The 20861-nt window shown below is 39.0% G+C and overlaps 1 protein-coding gene across 5 annotated transcripts in view; it reads left to right on the top strand.

The window, feature by feature from the left end:
- The window catches only part of TTC3 (tetratricopeptide repeat domain 3), a 112599-nt gene that overhangs the window by 82788 nt on the left and 8950 nt on the right, over nt 1-20861 (top strand). For all 5 annotated transcript variants that reach the window (XM_030328892.1, XM_030328891.2, XM_030328888.1 and 2 more), the window contains 3 exons: nt 4308-5376; nt 6307-6372; nt 11689-11838. In XM_030328892.1, coding sequence (XP_030184752.1) covers nt 4308-5376; nt 6307-6372; nt 11689-11838 — 1285 coding nt within the window. The remainder of the gene's footprint in view (nt 1-4307; nt 5377-6306; nt 6373-11688; nt 11839-20861) is intronic.

Raw genomic sequence — 20861 nt, forward strand, 5'->3', positions numbered from 1 at the left:
TCCTGGAGCACCTGCGTGGCTCTGTTGGTTGGATGTCCCAACTCTTGGTTTCAGCTCAGGTCATGATCTCACCATTCTTGAGATGATTGGAGCCCCGCATCGGGCTCTACACTGACAGCACAGAGTCTGCCTGAGATTCTCTCTCCCCCCACTCTCTCGCCCTCTCTCACTCCCTCTCTCTCCCCCTTTCTCTCCCTCCCACCCTCCCTCCTCTCAAAATAAATAAATAAACATTTAAAAAACAAAAAAACCACAGTGGTCTGGCTGGACCCAGGCTCTGGTACTTGAGGGCAGCCAGGACCTTTTATAAGTAGATAGATAGATAGATAGATAGATAGATAGATAAGTAAAGTAAGTTAAATAAATAAATAAATTCAGAATACTACTAATAATTGGTTTTGTCAGTTTGAGCTGCTAATATAGATATTTTCTGTCTCTAAAACTGACCCTGGTATGTACTGATAGGACTGTAAAAGTTTCCAGCCATATCTTTCATCATGAATTCCAGGGTATACAGTACTCCTCCCTTATCCTTGGTTTCGCTTTCTGAGGTTTCACTTACCTGTGGTCATCCGCAGTCCAGAAGCAGATGATACTCTTTCTGACCTGTTGTCAGAAGGTCAGTAGTAGCCTAATGTTACGTCACAGTGCCTGTGTCACTCACCTCACTTCATCTCATCACAGAGGCATTTTATCTCCTATCATTGCAAGAATTGAGTGAGGATAGTGCAATAAAATTTTGAGAGAGAGACCACATTCACATAACTTATATTACAGTATATTATTGTAACTGTTCTATTTTATTTTTAGTTATTGCTGTTAATTTCTTATTGCACCTAATTTATAACTTAAACTTTATCATAGGTATATATGTGTAGGAAAAAATAGTATAGGGCTCAGTACTATCTGTGGTTTCAGGCACCCGGGGTTGTGGAACATCTCTCTTGTGGATAAGGGGGGAGTTCTACATTTGACAAGGAGTCCTATTATTATTTGGTCTCATTGTTCTTTTGCTGATGGATGCTGTTGTTTAGCATCTCCTAAGTCCAGTGACAAGTAATGTAGCTTGTCAAAGTGTTGCCCTTTTATTGGGTAATGAGGATACCAGGATCCCATTATTACTTCTGCTGAGGTGACAGGTGTTCTGCTGAAATGATAGTAAAGGTAACAAGACCTTGTATCTCTGTATTGTACAGGAGACTTGTCTTCCTGACATTGACATAATACAAGAGAAACAGACTTTTCTTTTTAAATAACTTTGGCTGTTACTTTGGGATTGAAATGTGAATATGAAATCAACAAGTCTGAGTAGGGTAGATGAAATAATGGAGTAAAGGGTTCAGGAATATCTAACAAGCAGTTACCATTTTGAGCTTGGTATTACTAAGTAGTGCATGCTACCTTCCTTAAGAAGACAAATTGAGGGTTAAGATCTGCAATAGGAAATTAATTTAAGACCTGGTTATTCTCGCAGAAAACCTGTTACTCATCCATAGTTTAGTCCTTGCTTCTGTTTTCCCCAGTCGCTTCTTTCCTTTTCAGTCTGGTTATGCTCCCAGACCCTTCTTTATGGTTTTTCTTTAAATTTTTTTTTAATGTTTATTCATTTTTTGATAGAGACAGAGCGTGAGTGGGGGAGGGGCAGAGAGAGAGGGAGACACAGAATCAAAGCAGGCTCTAGGCTCCGAGCCGTCAGCACAGAGCCCGATGCGGGGCTCGAACTCACTGACCATGAGATCATGACCTGAGCCAAAGTCAGATACCCAACCGACTGAGCCATCTAGGCGCCCCTATGGTTTTTCTTTAGAGTTGAAATGCTGAGCATATCATATTTCCAGAAAACTCCTGGATGACCCCATGGAAACAGCTATAAAACTACACTAGTATTTCTTAAAATATGGTAGGCTTTGCTTCAAGCATCCGAAACTGAAGCTAAACTGTGTCATTGTCAGGACCTTGCTTCTTAAAGAATTTATTACTGTTATAAGTGGGAGGAAATTAAACAACTTTATGAGGAAGAAAATAGGCTGATGTATTTTGAGATAAAACTTTAAAGTCAAAAACTTACAGGAAGTTACACCTCAAAACAATTCTTTCTCTGAATTTTCAAAAGTAGACATGTGATGATGAGCTTAAGAACAATTTCTTTTAGGGGTGCCTGTCTGGCTCAGTCAGAGGAGCGTGTGGCTCTTGATTTCGAGGTCGTGAGTTCGATCCTCATGTTGGGTGTAGAGATTACTTAAATGAATAAATGAATAAAACTTAAAAAAAAAAAAAGAATGATTTCTTTTAGTGGCCAGTGGGTAAAAGAAAGAAAAATGAAACAAAAATTTTGTGTATGACAAGAGTGTTAGAGTAGAAAAAAAATATTACACAAGGAATCCAGAATATTGGGATAACTGCTGTTAATTTTATCCTGACTCACGTATTCCACTGTGAAGGTGGGGATTAGACTGATTGGTGTATAATTGACTTGACCCTCTTCTAGTTCTAACAATTTATGATTTTAGATAGTTGAAGGGAATTGTATTTCACTGGGTAGCGTTCTGCACTTAGCTTTTCCTACCACCTCTTTCGTGGTATTAATTAGTCAGCCACGATTTATTTAACCACTTAGGGTTAAGCACTGTGGAAGATTGCAGACAAAGTAGAAGACACAGTCCTTTCGCACAGCTTGCAAGTAGCAGGAGAGCTGCATCATTGGTCTGATCACACTGTATTGTAAAGAGAATGACTTTGTGAGGGAAGAATCATGAGCTTCTACAAAACAGTGATTTGTCAAAGGGCCACCGCCAGCATACTAGGGTGGGAATCCTTTCCCAAACATTTTCTTCATCCTGTCCCTTGCCCCTGTGCCTTCAGTGGCCTGTAATGGCACTATGGAAGGCCAGCCATGACCATTTCAGACCCTGATGGTCCCTATCCAAGTGTGAAAATATATGTACGCGAGTAAACATGTACTTGCATATATGAGATAACAACATAAGAACTATTAATCTTTCTGGTATAGTTAGGTTTTTGTTGTTTAAACTGCTGTCTCATGTAGTGTGCCGTTTTTACCTCTGGTTCTGAAGTGCAGGAACACTATCCCTTTTAGAGTCTGAGACTTTGAACAGGAGCAATGATGAGAGAGATGCATCTTGTTTAACTTGGCAGAAGTGGAGTCAGCCTCCTTGTTTCAGTTGTATCTAGCATCTTTCATTAGAGCTTTGGCCTCTTTCATGTCTGCCGAACAGCCATACCAGTACCACTGTTCTGTGCGTCAATGGATGGTTGCTAACCCCTGTAAAACACTGGTTATAAAGAAGTCATATTTATGCTATTTTGGACCCAGTGTTTCCCTTACAGAGATGATTTTTCAGGGCTAGAAAGATGTATAAATAGTTAAAGTTCATTTTTGTGTTGCGTTTCAAATAATAGCAACTGTAAAAATTTTATTCACAATATGGTTTATAACACACTTTCCCTTTGGGCTGGGGACCCTTGTTAAATTTTGTCCTGCCTCAATGTTTGAAAAATTCATTGCTAGTTAGGCAGTGGAAAAAATGTGGAGGCTCTATTTCTTTGAAATTGCATAGTATGTGTCTTGGTTGCTAGTTATGCCATTGTTATAGACTGAATACCAAATTCTAATGGAAGAGGAAGGCTCTTGGAGCCTGACACAAGAATGGGAAAAGAAAATAGCCCCTTAACTGGAGTGCACCCCAGTCTAGGACTGGATGTAGATTAAGGGATCACCCCATTATGTGTGTCTGATCCTCTGCTATATTGATTTATTTGATTTTTTGTTTTGTTTGTATTGGTTTGTTGATCAGACATGATTAGTTTCAGTACTTCTGAATCATTGCATATTTCTAAACAGAAAAATGTTAAGAGTTTTACTGTATGTAAATTCCAATAGGATTTTAATGAAATTTGATTTCTTCTCATTTGACATTCTTGTTACTGATACTCTTGTTATTTTTCTTGAATAAATTTTCTTTTCGTTACTTTTAAAATAGATTGTATAATTATGTAATTGAAATTTATGAAATAACTTTTTAATCCCTTTTCGGTTTTTTTCCCAACAAATTTTTTAAGGATTATTCTCCAAGGGTAAACAAAATTTTGCTTCTAGAGTATCACTGATTGCATATAGCTTTTGTCAGATTTAATATGAGTATAATATGTTTGTTGGGGAGGTGTTGAGATCAGTTGGAAGTGAAATAGTATTTTTCTTGGGGAGAATTTTGGGGGAAACACTTTTTTCAAAAGAACATGTTTAAGTACTTCCTTGTAATAACATGTAAACATAAATTTTTTCCAAGTTATTTCTCTCAGTTGTTGGAAGAGCATGGTCCCTTGGACATGAATAATAAAATGTTCTCTGAAGAATATGAATTCTTCCCAGAAGAAACTCGGCAAATACTAGAAAAAGCCGGAGGTTTGAAATCTTTTCTCTTGGGATGTCCTCGTTTTGTTGTGATTGACAACTGTATTGCATTGAAGAAAGTTGCATTACGGCTTAAGAAAAAGAGAAAGAAGAAAAACATTAAGACAAAAGTGGAAGAAATTTCAAAAACAGGGGAGTATTTACGAGTTAAACTACCACTGAATCCAACCGCGAGGGAATTTAAACCAGATGTAAAGTCCAAACCAGTGTCTGAGTTATCTTCAGCACCAGCTTCTGAGGACGTGAAGCCCAAACCTGTATCTGCTAATTCTCCCCAACCAATCTGTGAAGCTGTGAACCCGAAACCAGTGTCTGATAATTCTTCTAGATCAGTTTCTGAGGATGAGAAGCCCAAGGAGGTCTCTTTTGATTCTCCCACATCAGTGTCTGAGGATGCCGGTCATAAGCAAGTATCCTGTAATTCTCCCAAACCAGCCTCTGAGGATGTGAAACCAACCTACTGGTCTCAACCCCATTTGGTCACAGGATACTGTACATACCTCCCCTTTCGGGGGTTTGACATTACCCAGACACCACCAACATATATGAACGTGTTACCCAGTTTGCCCCAGTACACTAACATTTATACACCTCTAGCCAATGTTCCTTCTGAATATCAGCTGCAAAGATCAGTACCAGTGGCGCCATCGTTTGTAGCCAGTGACAGACCAGATGAAAGTGCTGCTGTATATTTTGAGGGTCCTCATTTGAATGCTGAGAATACTCCTCCTGGTAACGAGATTGCCCCTAAAACACAGATCCTTCAGGAATCTTTGGAAGTATCAGTAAAGACACAGTGCAGCATGAATGGTGACGGTACAGCCCTCAGTGGGTCTAACAGCCATGAAGGTCACTGTGGAAATTCTGCCAACAAGTGGGAAGTAAATCTAGAAAGTACCGACGAAGTAACAAATATTCCACATACACAAATGGCTGCTATACAGGTAAGACCTAAATAGAAAAAAGTAATCTCAATTCTGAAGTTAAATTTTCCTTTTCATCTTTCTTTGCCATTTACTAAAATTCTTTTAAATTATTGACTTTATAATGGTTATGAAAGCTTTTGCCTGGAAATGTTTTAAAAATATGAACCCTTTTGTAGGGTATGATCGGTAATTCAGAAAGAATTTTTGGGTCTAGTAAATAATATCCTTCTTCCCTAACCAAGTTTTATACCAGTTGATAAATGAGATAGAGGAATCAGCAGATGGAGCCTTCACGTTAATGATTAATAATGGCACCATTGAGGATGATGTAGTTACTTCTGTAGCACTTGCACATCCTGGTATTGAAGCCCTGACACACCAGCCTACCTACCCAGTTAGAGCTAGACCAGGAAACCTCACAACGTGGGGTGCTGGCCCCACAAACTTACTGTATGGAGAATGAAAGGAAATATGCTTTTTGCACAGGTGGCCCCAAAAAACAGAGTCTGGGCTGTATGTGACCAGTTTCTTTTACGAAAACCAGTTTCTCTAAAAAGACAGCCAGGTGGAGAGAAACAAAAGAGATGTGAATAAAAGTTACTAACAAGCATGAGAATAAGTTTATGTTCTGTAGTTCACTTTGTCGGGCGTGAATTCATTAGACCCTTGTTGGATTATCCCCCTCCTTGTTATGTTTTCTGTTTTCTAAAAAGCTCTGAAAGCACATGTTAGAGTAATAAACCAAAATCATTTTCATTTTTACCAATTCTACATGATAGCTCTTTTCTAATACAAGAATTTGTAGAAAGTGTGAGTTATTGAAATTGGAGAAAAATAAATAAAACACACCTCGAAAAAATTGTGAGCATGTCTTAAAATGTCATTACATAATGGATTTATTGTACCACAGGAATTGAGATTAATGAAATGGTTTGTTTTTCCCCAAAGGTGTCTTGGAATATAACACATGAAGAGGTCAATACTGAGCCATATGATCCTTTTGAGGCACAACAGGTGAGTCAGAATTGTATTAGACTATTTAAAGGTTTTTAGTTTTCATTATTATAACTAGATGGCAATGATGAACTAGACTATTTTGGAGTCTGCTAATTCCATATAAAATGTTACCATGCAATAAGCTTTAGAACATGACAAAAAAAATTGTTTTATTGAATTTGGGAAAGAGGCAGAAACAAAAGTGTTTTTTTCCCTAGCTTATTTATTTCAAAGTATAATGGCTTTATTGTTTTAACTGGTATAATGAGCCTCTATTAATTTATATATAGAGCTTATTCATGTGAATGATACAGAAAGTTTATAATACAACCTTCACCATTATAAGAATGATTCAGTTAGAAAAGCTATTAATATAATATATTGTGTTGATGTATCTTAAGAAAAGTTATTTGGCCAACTCCATAGTTCCTGAAAGGTATTAGATAAAATTCAATTCCCCTTCTCGTCTAAAACTCACAATAATATGGAGAAAGATGAATACTTCTCCACATGCTAATATCTTTTTCTCAAGCCAAAGCCTTCATCTCACTTTTAGGTGAAACATGACCATTAGTATTTTATTATCCTGGAGATAGCAACTGACAAAATTAAGAGAAGTAAGATTGTAAAAGAGGAGGTGTAATATGATTTCTTACGGAGGCTAACATTGTGTATCTGGAAGATTAAAAAATAATCAAGTGAAAATGCAATACCAAACTCTTAAGAGAATTCAAAAAGGTGATTGGATAGAATACTTTTCCAAATATAAACAACAATCTGTTGCAAAGTATACTAGAAGATAAAATTCCATTTTTAATAGTAACCAAAAGATAAAATAGTTAAATCTATGAAAGAAAACTTTAAAATGTACTGAGAAATGCACAAAAGACTTACGTAAATGAAAAGTATTGAATAGGAAGGTCCATTATTGTGAAGAGACTGGTTGTCCCTAAAGCTTTTAACACAGTTCCAGTACAATCATGAACAACATGTATTAGTTACCTGTTGCTACATAACAAATTACCTTAAAACCTAGTGCTTTAATTGGGGCTCCTGGGTGGCTCAGTCGGTTAAGCGTCCAACTTTAGCTCAGGTCACGATCTTGCGGTCCATGAGTTTGAGCCCCGCGTCGGGCTCTGGGCTGATGGCTCAGAGCCTGGAGCCTGCTTCCGATTCTGTGTCTCCCTCTCTCTCTGCCCCTCCCCCGTTCATGCTCTGTCTCTCTCTGTCTCAAAAATAAATAAAACGCTTAAAAAAATTTTTTTTAAAAAAAACAAAAAACCTAGTGCCTTAAAACAACAATAAACATTTATTATCTCACAGCTTCTGAGTCAGCAATTGAGCGGTTCAGCTGATGGTTCTGGAGATTGCTGAGGACTTGCAGCCAAGATATAGACCAGGGCTCATCTGGCCATCTGCAAGGAGTAACTGGGGTTGGAGGTTCTGTTTCCAAGATGGCTCACTCACACAGCTAACAAGTCGCTGCTGACTATTGGTGGGGGCTTCAGTTCCTTGCCTGTGGACCTCCATGTAGGACCACTTGAGTGTCCTCATGTTCTCATGGGGCCTGGCTTTCCCCAGAGTGGTTGATCCAAGGTAGAAGTAGCAATAGCATTCATGACCTACTTTAGAAAGCCACTTTCTATCACTTCTTATGTATTCTCTTAGTCACACAGACCAACCCAAAACCTGATACATTGTAGGGGAGGACTGTACAAGGGGATAAATACAGAGGTAAGGATCTTGAGGGCCACCTTGGTGGCTGGCTCCTGCACAGGGGTTTATCTGAACTGGACAGATTGATTCTAATTTAGCACAAATCTATTTTAGCACATAAATAGGCCGTTAAATAAGAGACAATAGAACAAAGAAAATAGAAATTTAAGGTATAATAAATAAAAATGGTATTAGTGAGCAGAAGTAGCTTATTAAATAGTGGTATTAGGAGAATTGTTAATTAGGAGAATATTAAATATGTGGTATTAGGAGACGTGGTTGCCTGTCTAGAAGAAATTAATTTGGGTCCCCACCTTATTTCCATATACCAAGTAAATTCCAGACAGATCAAAGATTTCAGTATTAAAAAGCAGATCCACAATTTACCTAGAAAAAAAAGGGAATTTTTTCATGAGATTACTATAACAGTATAACAAAGAGTATCTGTTTATATACACAGATATAATCTGTGTGTACATATGTCATAGCATGTATTTGTATATGGACAAATAGACACATGATGTCAGAACACTCATGACAAACTAGGAAATTTATTTGCGGTATAGGGACAGATAGAGAACTAATTGCCTTGTTTAACGTACAAAGTTTCTGTAAATTATCGGGAAAGATTAATAATGCAAAAATGGGAATGGATGTGAATAGACAATCCACAATAAAATAAGGATGATTTTTTTTTTTTTCAACGTTTATTTATTTTTGGACAGAGAGAGACGAGCATGAACGGGGGAGGGGCAGAGAGAGAGAGGGAGACACAGAATCGGAAACAGCTCCAGCTCTGAGCCATCGCCCAGAGCCCAACGCGGGGCTCGAACTCACAGACTGCGAGATCGTGACCTGGCTGAAGTCGGACCGCTTAACCGACTGCGCCACCCAGGCGCCCCTAAGGATGATTTTTTAAACATATAAAAAGATGCCCAGCTCCACCTGAAATAAGAAAGTCATTTATGCACTGTTGAAAGAATGTAAAAATGTAAATTTCTGGGGATGGCAATTGGGAATTTACCTGCATTCCTATATATGTATAGAGACCAGTGAGCAAGGGTATTTTGCATATTTGTTTCATCTGCGTTAGTGTCAGCAAAAATTGAATACAACCTAAATATCCATCAGTATTAGACTCCATTAAGTGAATTATAGTCCAGCAATTTTATTATTACTGATATGGAATGATTTACAAGACCAGATAGATAATTAAGTAGGAAGAAGTAAGGTTAGATGTGTTGCTATGCTTGGTACAAATAGCTTTATAGTTTGGCCAATTAAAAAAGTAATGTATGGGGTGCCTGGGTGGCTCAGTCAGTTAGCGTCTGATGGACAGCTCAGAGCCTGGGGCCCTGCTTTGGATTCTGTGTCTTCCTCTCTCTCTGCCCTTCCCCCCCCCCCCACAACTCTCCTCTCTCTCTCTCTCTCTCTCTCTTCTTTTCTTTCGTTCTCTCTCTCTCTCTCTCTCTCTGTCTCAAAATAACATTTAAAAAAAATAATGTAGAACTCTTAATTTTTTTAATGAACAATACTGAAAATTATGGAGGAGAAGAAATTAAAAATCATCTATGTTGCCATCTCCCTTATTACATTTTGATGTGCAGCCCTTAGGCCTTATTTTAACATTTACATTAAGTAAGCGATTCTTTTACACTTGATCTTAGCCAAAAGGCCGAGAAACGATAGCAATTCTTTTTAAAAGATAGGATTGTAGCTTATATGTTGTGTTTAAAATTTTTGGTATTTATATGTTATGGATTTTTTCCATGTCAGTAAATATTGATTTTTATCATCATTTTTAACGCAGACTTGGTATTCTATTGTATGAATATGATAGTTTATTTGATTAGTTTCTTACTGTTGAACATTTAGATTGTGTCAGCTTTTCAGGCATATGGACAGTACTATAGTGAACATTTTTGCGTATAGAATATCTGGTGTTGAATTCTTATAGCATACTGAGTTCTAAACCAGGCTCTTCACCCTCAAATTTTTTCATCAGTATTGGGAGAATTCAAAAACACTTGTTAAATTAGCAGTTAGTTTCAGGACCTTATCATTACTATGGCTGAGTGTTGGCTTCTCCACCAGTGAGACTTGCAGTTAATCCCCAGCACTGTTGCTTTTCCTCAGGGGCTTTAAGAAGTTGCCTAATTTCTCTCAACTTTGGTTTTCTGATCTCTAAAAGGTGTGAATAATGTTTCTTACAGAATTGTGGTGAAGTTTGTATGTGATAACATAGAGATGGCTATAATTTCTTGTTCCTTTGGTGACTTGGGCGTATAAATTGATACATAATAATAAGTTGTTAATTCATTGTGATTCTTTTGCTGAATTGAGAATGAACATAGAGGTAACTAAGATCTAAAACCATAAAGTCTTTCTCCTGGGTCGTAGTGGGGTTGACCATTTAATTTATTATTTAAACGTGGACTCTCTATTCATACTGCCAAACTTTTAGTCTGGACAAATAAAAATTGGGACACTCAAAACAGACTGACATGTGTGGTCACTCTGGTCACAGCTCATAGTTCTCTAACTGATAAATCACTGAATTTCAAAACCTTGATTCTCTGCTTTTTTTAAACTTGGAAGATGCTGAGGTGCAGCAGGTGGGGGAAGATAGACCTAGGTTTGTGCCCCTGGGATAGAGTTCCAGGCTTGGCCACTAAGGCCCTGGGGAGAGCAGTCAGCCGCGACTGGGCGGACTTGCCAGCCCACCCAGACGCCTTTCAGACACACAGGTGTGATTGCTGACTGTCTTAGCAGAATGAAAGGTTTTTTTAATTTTTTTAGATGTTTGTTTATTTTTGGGAGAGAGTGAAACAAAGAGCACGAGTGGGGGCGGGACAGAGAGAGAAAGGGAGACAGAATCCAAAGCAGGCTCCGGGCTGAGACACAGAGCCCAGTCCAGAGCTCAAACTCACAGACTGCCAGATCATGACCTGAGCTGAAATCCAGTGTTTAACCGACTAAGCCGCCCAGTCTCCCTTCAGAATGAAAGGTTTTTATTTTATTTATTTTTTCAGAATGAAAGGTTTTTAAAAACACATAAATGACATTTTTTGTTGGACAATATTTCACATTGCAATATGCTTCTGTTTTTGCTTTTGCTTTTTAAGCTGGTCCAAGAGATAGTTACATAACTGGAAACCATTGATAATATTTTAACTTGTCATTTTTACAACTGTCCATTTGAAACACTTAAAAGTAGGGTCAAAGTTAATATGTTTTGTTCATATCTAAAATGCATATGTACATACAGCTTTTTAAACCTAATAAATAGTTCTTGATGTTAATCATGGAGAATGATATTCACATCACACTATTGATTTAGTAATACTGAACCCTTTTAAGACAAATATTCAGAACTAATTATAGTACAGATTGAAATGTTTCATTATGAGTTACAGTAATATGAATAATTGTACTTTAAAAAGAGTTGGCTTTGCTAAACACTGTTTAGGAGGTTTTAATTCTTGAATTATCATGACATTTCCCTTGTAAATTTTCATCTCCCTCTTTTTCTCTTCTGTTTATTTTAAGAGACTGTTTGGAACAAGATGAGAAAAGTGTATTTTAAACTATTTTAACAGATAATTTTGTAACTTTTAGGGAGATCTTTCACAGATTGAGAAGGAATACCAGGTTTTACAAGAGCAGCTTAAGGAAGCATGTGAAAATTATGAGCAGATTAAACTCAAGGTCTCGGAAGAGACCAAGGACATGGAAGAAAAGTTGAAAAGGAACTCAGAAGAAAACAAGGTAATTCTGTCCGAAACTTCTCTTTAGTAGCATGTGGCATGATCAGGAGGTCTGTACTTTAGTAGCCTCAGTTAGCTGAGTCAACAGCATTGTTGGCTGAACAACGGATTTTTTCTTAATAATGCTTTTTTAAATTTCTGTATGACATTAAAGTAGCAGTGTTTTTGCAGTGTTTTAGAACCTCTGCTATATGTTGCCTTGTAAGAAAAGGGCTGTGAATCTGGGTTTTCGTTTATTTATACTCAGTTGCTTCTTTAATAAATCTGTTTTCTGGTGACTGAGATTTTTGTTTGTTTTTTAATTTACATCCAAGTTAGCATATGGTGCAACAATGATTTCAGGAGTAGATTCCTTAAAGCCCTTTACCCATTTAGCCTATCCCCCCTCCCACAACCCCTCCAGTAACCCTCTGTTTGTTCTCCATATTTAAGAGTCTCTTATGTTTTGTTCCCCTCCCTATTTTTATATTATTTTTGCTTCACTTCCCTTAGGTTCATCTGTTTTGTCTCTTAAAGTCTTCATATCAGCGAAGTCCTATGATATTTGCCTTTCTCTGACTAATTTCACTTAGCATAATACCCTCTAGTTCCATGCACTTAGTCGCAAATGGCAAGATTGCATTCTTTTTGATTGTCAAGTAATATTCCATATATATATATATATATATATCTCACATCTTCATCCATCCATCCATCGATGGACATTTGGGCTTTTTCCATACTTTGGCTGTTGTTAATAGTGCTGCTATAAACACTGGGGTGCATGTGTCCCTTTGAAACAGCACACCTGTATCCGTTGGATAAATACCTGTAGTGTAATTGCTGGGTTGTAGGGTAGTTCTAGTTTTAATTTTTCTGGTGACTAAGTTCTAAGTTAATCCTTGTTTATATTGAGAGGCAGTGTAGCATTAGTGATTCATAGTGTGAGCCTTGGGGTCCGACCACCTGGGTTCAGATTCAAGCTTGATTCCGTACCAGTTCTCATCTTGGGCAAGTTACTTAACTTCTTTGTGCTTTAGTTTCGTATCTGGAAATTTTGGGTGACAATAGCTCCCATTTCACGGGGGTAGATTAATACTTATAAAGTACTTACAGCTGTGTATGTGTAGTAAGGGCTCTTTAAGTATGCCTCTGCCACTATTATTACTACTACTATTGTCATCATCTTACTCTGAAGGAAATGTAAGACTGACACATGAAGCTTAGGCATATTCGATCTGCAAATCACCTAGACCATCTTGAATTGACCTTGAATTCCATCAGCTAAGATGGATTACAGTTACAGGTAACTGGCTATTGGAATTAATTAGTGGCAAGGCACACTGAATTGGTGGGAAAATGAATTATAGATGTAAAGGAATCTTAGAGTGTTTCTTTTTAAAACGAGGTCTTCTGTACAGGCATAACAAGTGGATGTTAGGCAATTTAAGAAAGGAAGGATTTACACTTATCGTGGTAAACATTGCCTAATTTTTAGAATTGTCAATTCACTGTCTTACACACCTGAAACAAATTCAACATGGTATGTCAAGTATACTTCAATTAAACACAGAAAAGTTAAGAATTTGTTCCAGAAGTCTGGATCAGTAACTGTGGTAGCATATTAAATAGAAGAAAATTAGCTTAGTGGGATTTTAATCAGGGAATTATCGATATTTAAGTACACCCAGAACAAAAGGGTCAGTTTGTAAAGGTAGCTGTTAAAATACTGCTGTTGTAATGGTTACCACGTTCCTGTTATAACTTGTCTTCACTTGGGATGAGACAGGGGAGATTTGAAGGGTGAGAGCAGTTGAAGAAACCAGACTTTCTGGTCAGTTGCCTGGTTGAATGAGATCTTCTGATTGGGAGAGGAGAAAAGGAGCAAAAATAAAAGCCTCACAGTAGTCACTCATGGAACACTAATTTGAGTAAGCTGTCTGGGGCTTAACAAAATAAAATTTTTTTTTAAATTTTTTTTTTAACATTTATTTATTTTTGAGACAGAGAGAGACAGAGCATGAACAGGGGAGGAGCAGAGAGAGAGGGAGACACAGAATCGGAAGCAGGCTCCAGGCTCCGAGCTGTCAGCACAGAGCCCGACACGGGGCTCGAACTCACGGACCGTGAGATCATGACCTGAGCCGAAGTCGGACGCTCAACTGACCGAGCCACCCAGGCACCCCCAAAATAAAATATTTTTATAAACGTTGTATTACCTCAGTAAAATTCAGTTTTACTAAATCCATAGGAGAATGCTTATGGCCACCTGATTAAGTGATGAGAGCAGATTTTCCGACTCTGCCACTTGGGCTTCCGCTGAGCGAGCTTTGCTTCTCTCTGGCAGAGGCTTGTCCAGCTTTATAAACTGCTGGTCTGACTGGGTCCTGTATTTGTGCAGTTTCTCAAGGCATCTTCCTTTCTTTCTATACTTGACCAAGAAATTCACAGTGACTCAGTCACCTCGGGTGGAGGGCTGCTAGGGAGCCACAGCTCTGACTGGGACTGGGCTTTTAATGTGCTTTTTTAACTTCACTGAGGCTCAGGTCTGCTCTCAAGTGGGGGGGTCCTAAGAGCGTAGTCGGTCTGTTTTTTAAAAGAGCCATTATTTAGTCCCCCAGTTTTAGGCCTGTTAGGTTGTTAAATTTCCCATGTAAAATGTAGGCCTGTGTCCTATCAGAATAAATTGCTCATCTGAGTTTTTTAGGTTGTTGTCTATACAGGAGCCGATGAGATGTAGCTGTGGCCATTTCTTTATTAATCATGATTGTGTTCATAATTAGCTTGTGGAGAAATCTTTTATAAACATAAAAAGAAATGTGTGGCTTTTATTGATCTTTCCCATGGTCTTGGACTCTCTAGATCACTGAGGTCATCAGCTAATACTTTTACTTGAAAGTTGGTTGATACCACATACTAGGTACAACCACCCTTTGCACTCTAGACAGCGATAGCAAATCATGTTTCCGAGCTCAGGCATCAGTAGGGCTGCCTAGGTTGAACTCCAGCACTACCATCTGATACCTCTGTTACCTTAGTTTACTTAACCTCTGTGACCCTCAGCTTCCTCATTAGTAATACAATCTGCACTTCGTAGGTTTTTGAGGACTCACAGGGGTGGTTGGACGAGGGTGGGTTGTCCAGAGATACTAAATATAGTTAGAAGGAAGAGTTGTCCCACCCAAAATGCCGCTCATGCCCCTACTCAGAAAAATTGTTTACAAAGCAGTTAAAGAGTGCTTGGCATATAAAAAACATCAATAAAAATCTGAGCTAACTATTGTATATAGCTGATGGGGTTTTATTATCATGAGCTAGGATGGCCTTAATAGTTATTTAGGCCAGTTATCTGTTATGTCTGAGGAAAATACCTGTTCTAAGCCAGAATCTCCTGTTGGTTTTACCTCTAACTTGCAGTGGCAGATTATAACTGACTGCAGTATTGCTCACAGGTTTATGTTCTTTTAATTTATTAAGATAAAATTCATCATTTTATTCATTACAAAGTATGTAATTCAGTGTTTTTCAGTATACTCACAATATTATATGACCATTAACACTAATTCCAGAACCATTGTCATAACGCCAAAAAGAAACCCTGTTGTACCCATTAGGCAATCATTGCTCATCTCCCCTGTTCTTAAGGTACTTTAATGAGATTTTCATAGAGCTAAGATGGGTATTTAAGTTGACTTTGGCTCTTAAAACGTAATCAAAATAATTTTGACCTAGAATAAGTTAATGGAGTAGAATTTTAAAACTTTGTCCTATTTTTACATCAAAACAGAATCTTGGGCCCTGCCTGCCAAAAATTCCTCAGCCCACATCTGTGTAGAGGTGGGGTTCTCCTGTTCGTTCAGTCATGATCTTTGCCAACTTCAGCCTTTTTTTTTTTTTTAAGTTTATTTATTTATTTTGAGAGAGAGAGCAAGAGCACAAGCAGGCTCCTCACTGTCAGCATGCTGCCTGAATGGGGCTTGATCCCACAAACCATGGGATCATGACCTGAGCTAAAATCGTCAGTTGGACACACTTAACCGACTGAGCCACCCAGGTGCCCCTCAGCCTTTTTTTTTTTTAAGTTTATCTATTTATTTTGGGGGGAAGTAAGCAGGGGAGGAGCAGAGAGAGAGGGAAAGAATCCCAAGCAGGCTCTGCGCTGTCAGCATGAAGTCTGACGTGGGATTTGATCCCACGAATTGTGAGATCATGACCTGAGCCTAGATCAAGAGTCAGCCGCTTAACTAACTGAACCACGTAGGCACCCTGAGTTCAGCATTTATAATCTAACCTTTATGTAGCTCATTATGTGCCAGACTCAATTGTAAATTTTTTACATGGATTATTTAATCTCAAACAATCATAATATACTAATGTTACATAGTACACTAGTATTTTCTCCATTTTACTGTTAGGATATGGAGGCAGGAGCAGCTAATGCAACTTGCTGAAAGTCATACCAGTACCAAGTGGCAGAACAGTTAGTAAGTGTCAAGCTCTAGATCCCTTGCTTTTGTCCTCCCCTAAGAGAATGTCAGTTCCATAACCATTTGAAAAATATTTCTTAGCACTTCACAAGCAGTATGGATGTGTCAGTTAATTGCTGCCATAATAATGCTGAGTAACCACCACCCACGAAACCTTAGTGACCTATAATAGTAAACATTAAGTGTGTGAGTCTGTGGATTGGTTTATCCCAGTTAGGCTGGGCTGGACTGTTTCACCTTTGGATCAGCTGAAGTTCTGTTCTTGGCTTACTTGCTCATATACGTGGGGTCACCTGGCTATGGAATGATCTAGAATGGCCTCAGCTGGGATGATTGGGGCAACCAGCTCTGCTCTGTGTGTCTTTCTTCTTCCAGTAAGTGCAAGGACAAGCAGGGATGGTCACACAAGAAATTTTCAGGCCTCTGCTGACGTCAGGTCTGCTAATATCCCATTAGATAAAGCAAGTCACATAGCCAGCCCAGATTCAGGGGTAGAGAAAAGAGACTGCTCTTTATGGAAGGAACCTGGATGGTCCCATGACAAAGGGTGTAGATAAGGATGGGGCTGTGAATGCTATCCCTTTGCTATAGTAGGTCAGCACCAAAATTCACTAACATTCAGTAGTTAACCAAGAGCTTAAAAACCCTTCCATGATTGGTGCCGACCCTCCATCATCCACCTTCTCCTTTACTAGTTAGTTCTCTGCATTATCCTCTATACTTACTGGATAGCATTTGTCCTGTGATTTTTTTCACTTTTGGCTCTTTTCCTAGCACTGTTTCTTCTGCCTCAAGTGGCCTTCTTTCTCTCCAAGCCTGGCTCACTTCTCATTTTTTGGGTCCACCTAGCTCAGGCATCACTTTCTTAAGGGAGCAGTTACTGATGGTAACCTCAGCTTTGGTTCAAGGTCCTTATTAATGCAATGTAATAATAAATACCTCACTATATTACCCAGTGACTATTTTTGTTAACATTTTTGTTGAGATATAATTCATTTACCATAAAACTCACCCATTTAAAGTATACAGTTCTGTGTTTGTGGTACACGAACACAGTTGCACAGCCATCACCACAGTCTAAGTTCAGAACATTTTCATCATCTTCAGAAGAAATCTCATACCCACTGTCAGTAACTCTCCATTCTCCTCCCTCCCACCGCCCTAGGCAACCACTCATATACTGTATGCATCTGCCTATTCTGGGCATTTTATATAAATGGAGTCACACTCTGTATGATCTTTTGTGACTGCTTGCTTTCACTTAGCATAATGTTTTCAAGGTACATCCATGTACATCCATCCATGTAACACATGTCAGTACTTCATTCCATTTTACTGCTGAGTAATATTCTATTGAATGGCAGTGCCACATTTTATTTATCCGCTCATCAGTTGATGGGGTTTTTTTTCTACTTTTCGACTGTATGAATAATGCTGCTGTGAATATCTGCCATGAATATCTGTGGGCATATGTTTTCATTTCTTTTTTTTTTTTTTAAGTTTATTTATTTATTTTGAGAGGGAGAGAGAGCATGCCAAGCAGGGTCTGCACTGTCCGCATGGAGCCTAACGCGGGGCTCAAACTCACGAACCGTGAGATCATGACCTAAGCCGAAACCAAGAGCCAGACACTTAACCAACTGAGACACCCAGGCACCACCATATGTTTTCATTTCTTGAGGGAATATGCTTAGGAGCAGAACTGCTGGGTCATACACTAACTCCATATTTAACTGCTTAAGAAACTGCCAGACTGTTCGAAAATAGTTGTAGAAGCTAACATCCCCACGAGTAGAGTGTATGAGGGTTCCAGCTTCTCCACATTCTCATTAATGCTTAGTATCAACCATCTTTTTGATTGTAGCCATCCTAATGGGTATGAAGTCATTTCTCATTGTGCTTTTGATCTGCATTTCCCTAAAGGCCAGTGGTGTGGAGCATCTTTTCATGTGCTTATTGTCTATATATCTTCTTTGGAGAAATGTCTGTCCAATTTTTTGTCTGTTTATTAATTGGATTATTTGTCTTAAGCATTTCATATATGTTTAATCTGGGAGCAAATTGCTAGTTAAATATATGACTTCTAAATATTTTCTCTCATCTTCCATACTTGAAAATATATTTGTCCGATTTCCATTTTGCGGGTTGTCATTTCAGCTTCCTGATGGCATGATTTGCAGCACAGTTTTTTATTTCAGTATCGTCCACTTTTTTCTTTTGTTGTTTATTTTTGATGTCATATTTTAGAAACCTCGTAATCTAGGGTCATCAAGATTTACTTCTGTATTTTCTTCTAAGAGTTGTACAATTTTAGCTCCTCCATTTAGGTCTATGACCATTTTGAGTTAATTTTTGTGTGTGGTGTAGTAATTATCATTATGCATACTTCCCCCACCAAACTGTTGTCATCTTTAATTTTTTTTTAATGTTTATTATTTTTGAGAGAGAGAGAGAGAGAGAAAGAGAGAACAAGCAGGGCAGGGGCAGAGAGAGAGGGAGACAGAGGATCCAAAGAAGGCTCTGTGCTGTCAGCACAGAGCCCGATGCAGGGCTCGAACTCACAGACTGCGAGATCATGATCTGAGCTGTAGTCGGCCGCCCAACCAACTGAGCCACCCAGGCACCCTTAAACTGTTGTCATCTTTGAATCTCAGTGTACAGAATAGTTCTGCTGATGTTATCAAACAATGTGCGTTTGAGCACCAAAGAACTGGGTTAACTGGGTTTAGTGAATTGCGGCTGCATATTCTGTGTCCGCCTATATCAGAGAACATCAGGCCTGCACTTCTGTGAAGATTGTTGCTTGAATATTTGCTAATATGTGGTTGAGGATATTATCCACTGTTTCATTTGACAAAATGTATTGGATGCTCCCTTCAGTATAAGCCAGGCTCTGTGCTGGTGTTTCGGGACTTTTCTGCAGCGTCCTCTTTATGAGGCCCTAAGAAGTTGTTTCGCTCTGCTTTCACTACCTGGGCTTCTTTGTGCAGCAAACTTGTTTTTATTTTGTGAGTATAGCTCACTCTGTTTCCTCGGATTTTGTCTACCAGAAAAGTTTTAATGTTCTTTCTAAAGAATGGCTCATGCCTCATGCCATTTACTTTTATATTACTCTCACTTCTGGTTCTGTATTACCATTTTTATCTTTTTATTTTGTTTTCTTTACCTACTTAGCATTCTTTTTATTTTGTCTTTTTTATTATTTATTTTGAGAGAGCATGCCGGGGAGGGGCAGAGAAGGAGACAGAATCCCATGCAGGTTCCATGTTGCCAGCACAGAGCCCGACTCAGGGCTCAGTCCCACAAACCATTGGACGCTTAACCGACTGAGCCACCCAGGCACCCCTTCCGCCTACCATTTTCTTATCCATAAAAAAGTCAGCCTTGCCCACTCGGCTACCCACAGGCTGTTAGGAAAGATGAAGTGTGATAATAGATGTGAAGCATTTGTAAAACTAAAGCCTGGGAGCACCTGGGTGGCTCAGTCGGTTAAGCATCCGACTTTGTCTCAAGTCACGATCTCACAGTTTGTGAGTTTGAGCCCCGTGTCAGGCTCTGTGCTGATGGTTCGGAGACTGGAGCCTGCTTTAGATTCTCTGTCTCCCTCTCTCTGTCCCTCCCCTGCTCATGCTTGCGCGCTCTCTCTCTCTCTCTCTCTCTCTCTCTCAAAAATAAATATTAAAAAAAAAAAACCAAACATTAAAAAGCAAGGAGAAACCATTGAACTTGCCAGATAAAGCATGTGTGTAGACCGCCTCTGGGTTAGAGTCATTTAGGCTAGTGAGTGAAATGTGAACACTTCTAGGCAAGCTGAAGGGGTTCTTCAGAATCCCCGAGTGCGGTGAGGGGCTCTGAGTGCTGAGAGACCTGAAGGAAAGGAAAGGGTGTTTGAAGTATGCACTTGGGAGGCTGACATACCCTCTGTCAGGGGCGCTTAAATCAGGGGTCCAGTGAAACTTGAGGGTGTTGCAGAAGGGTCCTTGGAGGATGGAACGAATGTCGGAAGGTGGAGGCTACTACAGACAGGACTCTTTCGAGCAGGTTTCAGGGGAGATTCTGCACTTTCCCCTTTGCCTTCCCTGCACCATGTCTCTGCTCCCAGCACCCAGGATAAGACTGTGTCTTCTATAAATAGACTCTTATGGTCTGAGGACTTGCCCTCTGAACCCTGTAGACCTCCTTGCATCCAGTTCACAGTGTAACCAGATGCATCCTGGAAGGAACTGGTAGACATTTAACTGACATTTCTAACATGGCTTTTCATGGGGAAATGCATTCCAGGTTACAACCAACCAACTGGTCAGTGGACTTGGAATAGGGTGGGACTTGCCCATATTGGGAAAGGCTGTTTTGGGGAACAAAGCATACCTGACTTGATTGTGTGCTGTTCTTGTGCTAGAATAGCCTGTTAGAATAGAAGTGTCTGTTGTATAGACAAATAAGACTCAGAAGAATGTTGTTTCTTTCTAAATGGTTATGTTGAAAAGCTGTGTGAATTCAGTATTTTTATTCCTTTGATTTCTAGTCTTTGTCAAACGCTTAGAAATTTCTGCTCTGT

This window comes from Lynx canadensis, chromosome C2 (assembly GCF_007474595.2).
Source record: "Lynx canadensis isolate LIC74 chromosome C2, mLynCan4.pri.v2, whole genome shotgun sequence".
NCBI lineage: Eukaryota > Metazoa > Chordata > Mammalia > Carnivora > Felidae > Lynx > Lynx canadensis.